This window comes from Conger conger, chromosome 14 (assembly GCF_963514075.1).
Source record: "Conger conger chromosome 14, fConCon1.1, whole genome shotgun sequence".
In the NCBI taxonomy this organism is placed as follows: domain Eukaryota; kingdom Metazoa; phylum Chordata; class Actinopteri; order Anguilliformes; family Congridae; genus Conger; species Conger conger.
In genome coordinates, this window is record NC_083773.1 from 14,753,384 (window position 1) to 14,763,402 (window position 10,019).

The following is a 10,019-nucleotide window of genomic DNA, read 5'->3' on the forward strand; positions in this document are numbered from 1 at the left end:
CTCAGGACGGCGTTCGGCCCCAGACGCAGGGTGGAGCGAGCACGGCCTGACGAAACGACCAGAGGAGCCGGAGGCCCAGTTTGGGCTGTGAATAAATGAGCAGAGACTAAGTCAAATTAGTGTCTATTTGGGATCCTGGGTGGGGCTTTTGAGAGCTTTAGCCCCCAGTGAAGTGATGTGCCAGGGCTAACTGTGGCAGGCAGCGCAGTGGGGCTACATACAGCCAGCTCGGCACCTCGTCACTAAATGGCTGACTCCTTACGTTAGCTGTGCTTCTACATCTTGCCTGAGCCAGCGGCGCGAGTGATGTAATCCTATGGAGCAGCGGCTGAGCAGCTCAGCTGGTGCACAGTGTGAGAATACGTTACAGAGATAGCTGCTGCAACATCCCACTCTGCTGATGTGTTCCTTCAGCAGTAATGGGCAGTACACTCATTGTGCAGAATTAGGAGAGTACACCCAGCTCAGGTTCTGAGGAGACCTTTATTCTGAGAAGGCCCTGCTCTGGACACCTTTATTCTGAAAAAGCCCTGCTCTGGACACCTTTATTTTGAAAAGGCCCTGCTCTGGAGACCCTTATTGTGAAAAAGCCCTGCTCTGGAGACCCTAATTCTGAAAAGGCCCTGCTCTGGAGACCTTTATTCTGAAAAGGCCCTGCTCTGGAGACCTTTATTCTGAAAAGGCCCTGCTCTGGAGACCTTTATTTTGAAAAGGCCCTGCTCTGGAGAGCTTTCTTCTGAAAAGGCCCTGCTCTGGACACCTTTATTCTGAAAAGGCCCTGCTCTGGAGACCTTTATTCTGAAGGCCCTGACGTGGAGACTGTGGAACTGCTCTTCAGAAGCAGCGATGGACGGATGGGGCAACGAGCAGAGGCACTCACACGCTTTCCTGTCTCCATACACCAGATCCTACAAATTAGCTGCTCAATGAGATCTCAAGCTGTTGAATGAGGTGCACTTAGTTCAGGTTGGAGTGAAAAGCTACAGGATGGTATATCTCCAGGCACAGGGTTAGGCAGCCCTGCTCTAGTATTATTAGACAGGCAGCAGGAACACAACTAAAGGACACAACTAAATAAGACTGATTTCCAGAGTGGGCAGGTTATGTTATGCAGGTTGGAGATCCATTCACACGCCCAACAGTGAGGGACATGCTAAGTGTTGCTGTTTACATTACATTACATTACGTGGCATTTAGCAGACGCTTATCCAGAGCGACGTACAACAAAGTGCAAATCAAACACAAGAGCAAGTGCAAAAGTGGACCTGAGAGTACAGTACTGTTCCCCCTTGAAGAGTACAATCAACTTTCAAACTAGCATACCACAGTTGGCAGCTAGAAGACAACAATACAACAGCCAAAAAAAACAACAATACCTACACAAGTAATGATATCTATACATAAGTGCCATTACGGTCTAAGGCTAATCACGGTGATTGTGAGTTGGGGAGGGAAAGGTGTAGCCTGAAGAGATGGGTCTTCAGTCTGCGCTTGAAGGTCAGAGACTCTGCCGTTCTGACATCCACCGGGAGGTCATTCCACCACCGTGGGACCAGGACAGACACCAGTCGTGAGCGTGAAGTGCAGGTGCGGCGAGGGGGAGGTGCCAGACGGCACGAAGTGGCAGAACGGAGGGGTCTTGTTGGTGTATAGGTCTTTATAAGGGATTGAATATATACAGGGGCTGATCCTTTAACTGCCTGGTACGGAGGTTACCCTTCGATAATCCCATAACAGTAACAGTACTCCAGAGCCAGTGCTGACAGAAATATAAACTGTGCTAATATTTCAGAGATAGGCAAACTAGATGATTCTGAGAACAATCCACATGAGCAGATGTCCACCATTATGAAAGGCCAACCATTGGACATCACCTTCTATCGGTGCCCTCTACCTTCTGAGGTCCACACGTCTTCCCCTACGACACCCAGGACTTCCAAACAAGACACTCCCAAATAAAGTCTATCACGTTAACAAGAGGCTCTTTGTTCAACAGTTGCACCACTAAATGAGACCACAAAAGAAACGTACAATCAGACAGAAATAATTAATTGGATACATTTTTCACAAGTTATTGGTTGATAAATAAATTTTAAAAATCCAGCTTCCACAATGATTAAAATATGAATGCTTACTGATAATGTCGGACTACATCAGATGCAAAATAAGGAAGACAGATGTGGGACTGAGGAAGGTACTGTTCATCCTGTAGCTCATTCGAGGGTAAATCCTTCTTTCTAAGAAATGTAACGGCTATAAAATCTGCAGTTCATCAGTGCCATCTAGTGGTGATCAAAATTCCTGTAAACATAATTTGAGTGACCAGTACACGTGAAAGAGCAGGCCAAGTCTTAAAATTGATTATGGGTATTAATTACAGTCTCATAAAATAAAAACCACAGAGTTGATGAGCAGGTCCATTGATTCATATAACTTAATTGTATGATTAAAATATATAGGAATATAGAACAGTCTAGGAATCAGCGAAAGCTGTGTCATGCCACAGCATCACCACTAGGCAGTGGTATTGAGATAAAAAATTAAATAAAAAACAGATGGAGGAAAGATTTGCAACCCAAATCATTATTGACGTATTAGGGACCTTACCTAGATTGGCCCAACCACTGAAATACTAAATAATATGACATTAATAATATTAAACTGTGCCCTGGGCACTTAAAAAGTGTACTGTAGTCAAACTAATGAGGCGATATGGAAATGACAGAGGTAGACAAATCTCTATGAGAGCATACTGCTCAAAATGCACAATTCAATTTTCTCATTATCCAATTGACTGCATACGCCAGCCATCCAAAATACACCAATTAAAATGACTGTAAAGTGGATGCAAATGTTGAAATAACCATGGATTACCACAGAGGGATGTATCCACTACACATTCACCAAATATCAATTCAAAGTCATGTAGATAACAATAATAGCACATATTTATTTCACATAAGACATAAATTATGTAATGAAAGCAATGTTAGGATTGGGTGGGTGTAGTCTGGACTGCCTCACCACCCAACCTCCATCCTAAACTCCTCCAAAAATGTACCTCCCACAAGTAAATTGTACAGGAGATGCAAGATCCTTTCTCACCCCCTACTCGACCCAGCTCCTGGTCCAAGCAATGGTTCTGTCCTGCCTGGACTACTGCAATTCCCTCTTGGCTGGCCTCCCAGCGTCTGCCATCAGACCCCTCCAACTCATCCAGAATGCAGCAGCTCGTCTGGTCTTCAACCTTCCCAAATACTCACACGTCACCCCCCTGCTTACTTCCCTCCACTGGCTGCCTGGCATGGCTCGCATCAAATTCAAAACATTGGTGCTAGCCTTCCAAGCAGTTAAAGGGTCTTCCCCAGCTTATCTACAAAAAATCATCAGACCCTACACCCCTGCCAGACCTCTTCGTTCAGCCTCCACAGGCCGCTTGGCACCTCCCCCTCTCCGAACCTCCACATCACGCTCACGACTACTGTCTGTTCTGGCTCCACGGTGGTGGAACGAACTCCCCGTTGAGGTCAGAACTGTAGAATCTCTCCCCACCTTCAAGCGCAAGCTGAAGACACACCTCTTCAAGCAGCACCTCTCCCCATCCCTCCCTACCTCCCTGTGAACCTTAATTGTTGTATCTGTGACTTGCTTTGTGTATCGGTATTTTTAGTTGGCTAGGTAAGCAGTGTTTGGATAGTTGACTTTGGTCACTTTTGCTCTGTTTGTTTGTTTCTTTGTTCTCAAAAAAAAAAAAAAAAAAAAAAGGGCCCTCGTCCTTATCTTTGTTGTACAGGTAGCAGTTGAAATTGTACTTCCCTCTAGGGTCTTTCAGCGAACTTATCCCTGGTTATGGGTATGCACTTTGTTGTACGTCGCTCTGGATAAGAGCGTCTGCCAAATGCCAATAATGTAATGTAATGTAAAAGATGCAAACATTGTTGTTGTGAAACGATGGTGTTATCCACGGCACCATTATGCTGGCTCTTAGCTGCAAACCTCATTACCAAAACATTTATTGGCCATTAGGCCATTATTGCCAAAGCAATAGTTGCAGCGGTGGCACAGGAGAGGGAGTGAGCTGCAGATGGACAGCTGAGGCAGCATGCTGCTGCTAGAACAATGCTGTGCCGTGATGGATCGCTAACAATGAATTCAACCAAGCAGCTGCCAAACGCCTGTCAATTAAACAAGAAACTACTTCACTACCAAATTAAATAGTTTTAAATACCGTAATGATATCATAGGTATTACTTTTGCACCTTGTCAAATAACTTCAGTAACGTAACTGCTTCAGTGTTGCACCTGGGTTCTAGTTTTAGTTCTAGTTTTAACCTACACGGTAAAAGAGTGGGACCGAATGTCATCTGTAAGAGTTGATTTAATACTGAACATTTTTCAGTGTACTTTTTCCTACATACTGTATCTATAATATAACCCCGCCCCCATGTCACCCTCTCCTCTTCCTCCCCCATTCCTTCCTTTTCCTTCCCAAATCACCCAAAGACCATTCCATGCAATTTAAAAATAGGACATTCAACCAATTACTGAAACCGCACATAAATGAGCTATGCCCGCCATTTCACCATGTCTCTAGTGTATTACTTTTTAGCTCTGGCTGTCAGCAATGTTAGCATAACAATATCCTGCAGCTTAGTCCCATCTTTCATGCAGTTTATGCAGTGGAAGCATTTCTACACTTTATCATGACATGAATATTTAGCCAGTTAATTGTCAAATACATTTCCTTTTTAAACTTTTAAATCTTACTTTAATTTACATTGTGCACATATAAATAAATAAAATAAAATAAATATATATATATATATAGAGATACATACATACATTTTCACAGATGCAATTACTGTCAGCGATCTAACAAGGCAATCATTTTCAGGCACAGCTGAAAATGTCACTTCACCAGGGATCCACATAAGCAAAGGTGACAGTCAAGACAACCTATGGAGAGCACCCGAGTCAAAACATTGTCATACCTTGTAAATGGAAAATGTAGCCTACACAATGCCTGCTTGGAAAGTGGCACCAGATAAGATTAGCTGCTTACTAAGCAAGTACTTGATAGCTATAACACTGTGCTCTTTATCTTTGGCATACTTTTACAATGTCCCTGGCCAGGAGTGACCTTACAGAAATGCCTTACACACAGTACGGAAAACTTAAGAGTGATTCCAGCTCCCCAATCGAAATACAAAGGCCCAGATTGTGTCCCATTGTGTATTTCATCAAGTTCTCAGCAAAACATCCCCATATTTCCAAGCTTCTTGGAAATCGCCCCATATAATGAAGCTTTTATAAAATGTTTTATAGTCATGTACATTTTTACATGCAGTTGAATGTTATTAAACAGCAGAGATAAACAATTGTAGAAGAGTCCATTTACTTTTCTTGCAGCAATAAATGAAATGGTTTAAAGCTGGAGGGAAAAAAAAACCATGGTAACGTTTTATTTTACAGTCTGTTAATGACCTAGTATTTACTGGGTAACTACCTAATAATTACACAAGTAGCTGTGTAACTACTTTCATTTCAGTGGCAAGTAATATGAAACAAAGTCAGTAAGCACTGTGTAAATACATTCAATCAAAATAGTCAATCAAAATAGTTAGTTCATAAATAGCTACCTTGTATTTACCCAGTAAATTAATGGATGGAATAATACAGTGTTACCAAAAACAGTCATGGGAGGATCCTGAAGAAACTGTCACGCTGTATTTAACATTTAGTATATTGTGGTGTACTGTATTCATTCATTTCCAAGGTAAGAAACCCTCAGAATCATCTCCCCGTTCCCGAAAGACACATTTCAATGCCTGAGTGGATAGGGACAGGGTGATATAATAGTCTCCTAATAGTCAGGAGAAAAGGGCTGCTATATAACAGACACATCACGGCCCGACAGCCACCCACAATACTATAACATCAGCAGGTGATGGGAGACTGAGGCTTCATGAGCCACAGAACAGGAGTTACTACATGTCACTGATTTGAGCCAACCAGAGAGTTCCAGTCTTTTGGCTTGTTCATGGGATTCAGTGACAGACAGTGCACTGCCTCACTTTTCCATCACAACCAATCATCTATCCAAAACCTCTACCTGGTGGCAATGGCACAGTTAGCTATATTTGTGGTGGGCTGCCTATGAATTGCACAACTGCACAGACGATCGGTGTGTGGCAGTGGGGCGACGCATGCATGACAGATAGAGGGTGTAGAAAATGCATGTCACAGCTCTGCACTTTTCCCCAGGAGAGCACTGCAAATGTCAGTGGTGGGTCCCAAAAACCAACACTGCTTCAGAACTGTCCCTACTTCTCACATCATACGGCACATTCTTCTCATCTGGACTTTAATTGTCATCACACACACTGTTATTGTCTGACTAAGCAAAAGCTTGTGACAACAGCACTGCCAATGTTCCACAGAGCAAAGTATTCAGTACATCTGGAATTACTCAAGTAAAACATTTTTTTTTTAAATAAATAAATAAATAAACCCAGGCAAATGAGTGGCCCTTTGCAGAATGCATTTGTTCCATTTTGAAATAAATAATTATGAATATGTTAAAAAAAAAGAGTGGGAACTGTAGTCCTGGTCTAATCTCTCACAAAGGGAAATGCCACAGGCATCATACTGAATTCAATTAAATCAAACACCAGTCTCCTTTTGTTCTTGTGTGTTGTGCAAGGTGAGAATTAACAAACTTTTTAACTTTAACTTTTTAACATCGATTCCAGATTCTAAACACAAACTGTGCACTGCATTTCTACCACAGTGCCCGGCGCCTGTCACTTTTACAGCAGACACTAAAATATAAATGACTGTTTACAGAGATAACTACAACAAACATCTGCAAGTTCCTGTAGTACAGCGCTGCAGGTATCATAACACAATTTTGGAAATCCCCTAACATGCTGCAGCTGGAAAGGGGGTCAATGTTCGCTGGCAGGAAAGCAATGCTGAAATCTGAAATACAACTCCTTAACCAATGGTAGGGAGAGTTCTGACTACAAGTAAAGAGCAAGTCCAGACATGCCTGAGATTGAGTTTGGTTGAAGCTAAAATAAAATGAAAACAAACAAACAAAGGAAAGAAAGAAATGGGAAAAAACCCATGATCTCTAGTGATACATGATTCAGTTCACATTAAACCGGCAACTTACAGACCAGACCCAATCCAGCCTGATAGACAGCCATTGACTATGCTTTGGTGCAGAGTGTTAAGTACAACAAACTACTCTGGGAGCATAGGATCAATACAAATAAGCGCAGTACAAACCGCAGTTCTCATGCCCACTGTGCCAGCAGCTTCTGACAGAAGCACTCCACTCATTACCACACTGGCAAGTGTGTTCAGCACCCAAAGGCTCACATACCACCCAGGGTCTTACACCACAGAGCCAAACAGTCAAAAACGCAATAGCGCATTAATTCATCTTCCTGGATTTAACATTTAAGATGGCCGCCACAGCAACAGAGACTCATTAACCAACTCTGTCCCAGAAGCATGAGGAGCCAGTCAACGTGTCAGTAAAATGAGGGCTTTGGCTGCACTCTGGTGAGCAGCATTCTTCCCCCTCCAGACAGGATTTCCACTGCAACCTCCAGCAGCCCTGCAGAGTCTTTCATTAGAAGCACACAGACTCTTCCAAGTCTCTGTCTGGTGGCTCTTACCAAAGTGGCTCATTTCCACCATCATGAATCACACATGGCAAAGGAAAAAATGAGGCAGCCCACAGCTAAAATAGGGCCCAAATAAAAGCTCAGCATCTCTCATCTTGTTCTTTTAGGAAGCCGGTTTCAGTTCAGCTCCTGGATGTTTGTGCTCCTTCTCCTCCAGTGCAAAGTGCTTCAAAACACATGAGGAGGACCCATGAGGAGAGGCCTGGTTACAACTCTCCCCTGAATATGTACTACTTTTCTGTTGCCTGTGAGCCTGTGAGTCTTTGCTGTTGTTCCTGTAATGTAGTTTCATGTAGGGCAGAATTGTTCTTGTTCAGTATGGTCATTGACAAGTCAATTCAGTCTGTGCTTCTTGTACTTGCAGTTTCTCTTGGGACAATGCTTTCTTTCTTGAGGGAATTGCTACACTTTGATTCCTGAACATTTAACATGAGTTTTGTAGGTCACTCAGTGCCTGCTAAATGCCAGAAAAGCCAAAAAAAAAGAAGGGAAAAAAATGGTAATTTGACACCAGGAGTCTTTATTCATTATCTAAAGCAGTCACAATGGGGCTATTTTCTCATTATCTTTCTTCAAACTGCAGCAGTGAAAGTTTATAGATGCTGCAGTTCCTTCTCACATTTACAGAATAAACAAGCGGCAGGGTCATATGACACCCCGCCTACTTTACCATGTGACTCCACGCAACAAGTTGTTTAAATGACAGCATCATGTTGCAGAGTGCAAACTTCCACAGAACGTTTGCCTGCCTACAACACACACACACTGATGATGGAGTGAGAGCACTACAGTGTGCCACTTCAAGAACAGGTCAATACGACTTCGGTACAATTTTGAATGTAACATTCTTGGAAACATACATTTTATGAAGAAACTAGTTTTACTGGTCACTAACATTTGTCAATCAATTTCACTTTCGAAACCTTATCGAAGCCTATTCTGCCATGGTGGAAGTCAGATCCCTGAGCCAGTTTCAAAGCAAATATAATCTCGTGTAACTCATAACCATCTACTCTACCTCAGTAGACTACATTACAGCGATTAGTGGAATGGTCATGTTGAAGTTATGTCAATCATTTCCCTTCACAAAGCTTCCACGCAGACACCAATTAGCCATTTCAAATAATTTAAGCAAAGGAAGTGCAAAACGGTAGCAATGCTGCACACAACAGCCTTCACAGGGCAGTAGAATAAGGCGCTGTTAACAAGCGTGCAAATAGCTTATTCATTCAACCCAAGAATAATGGCGTTATTCTACGTAGCGGGCGAGCTAAAAGTCTCACCGTTTTCGGGTCATCATAATACACTCCGATGCAGTAAAGCTTGGGTCCAATACTGCAACTTTCGGTGAAGGTTGATCCGCACTCTTTGTAGGGTCCCTCTTTGTATTTGTAGGCAATTGTTATATTCTTGATTGGAGGAGACCCCGTCCGGATGTCCACGTCGGACAGCAGTCCCGAGTATAATAAGAACCCAAATACGGTCACAAGAAGACTCACAATCAGCAAGACGATCAAAGCCAATATCAAAAGATCAGACATAGCTGGCTACCTGGCAAGCTCGACAGGAACTGACTCGGGAATTACCTCTGGTATCGCTATCCAGAGTGACACTGTCAAAATGTAGATAGCTAACCTGAGCTAATCGGATTCCTTCCAAGTCAAGCCACTAGTGCCACTAGCTTATAAAATTGAGTCAGCAAAATCCACGGAAAGTCCCTGGAATTACACTGATCAAATGAGATGCAACGAAGATCCTTGTATAACGACTGATAGCTTGACAAGCATCTAGATACCATACGTTCACGATGGAGAACAACAGAAGGTTAATCAGACCAGTTATTCCATTTCCCTAAATACAGAAACAAGGTATACAACTTCCTGGACGCAGCAAATCTACGTTTATATCTGGGGGTGGGTTCTTTTTTCCAAGTAAGCTCCTACAAAATGGAAATCTGTCCAGACAGACTCCATCGTTATACAGAAGTTATTATATAAAGCAATATTCCGGTATAAAGATACGAAACATAATGGTTTATTTTATGTCCAAACATGATTAAATATTTTTGTACACGCCATCCCTTTAAATATGTTAATTGGTACAGGCCATTTGAAACACGGCAGATGGGGGCGGGAACATGACGTGCCACGTTTTGCACTATAAAAAAATACATAAATCTTATAAAAAGATTTAAAAAAATAACGATGTAAAATAAAACTTGATTAATTTTTAATCCCACTGAAACTAGTTTTATTTTTTTCGACGGCCAAAAACCGCTGGTTTTCCACCCTCCCTTTACCTGTGAGTCAGGTGTGAATACAG

General features: G+C 42.5%; 1 protein-coding gene across 1 annotated transcript in view; it reads right to left on the reverse strand.

Annotated features, from left to right (window-relative positions):
* tex264a (testis expressed 264, ER-phagy receptor a) overlaps nucleotides 1-9,547 on the reverse strand; it is a 75,755-nt gene extending 66,208 nt beyond the window's left edge. The window contains exon 1 of the mRNA XM_061218609.1: nucleotides 8,981-9,547. Coding sequence (XP_061074593.1) covers nucleotides 8,981-9,238 — 258 coding nt within the window. The 5' untranslated portion in view covers nucleotides 9,239-9,547. The remainder of the gene's footprint in view (nucleotides 1-8,980) is intronic.
* Nucleotides 9,548-10,019: the final 472 nt, after the last annotated feature.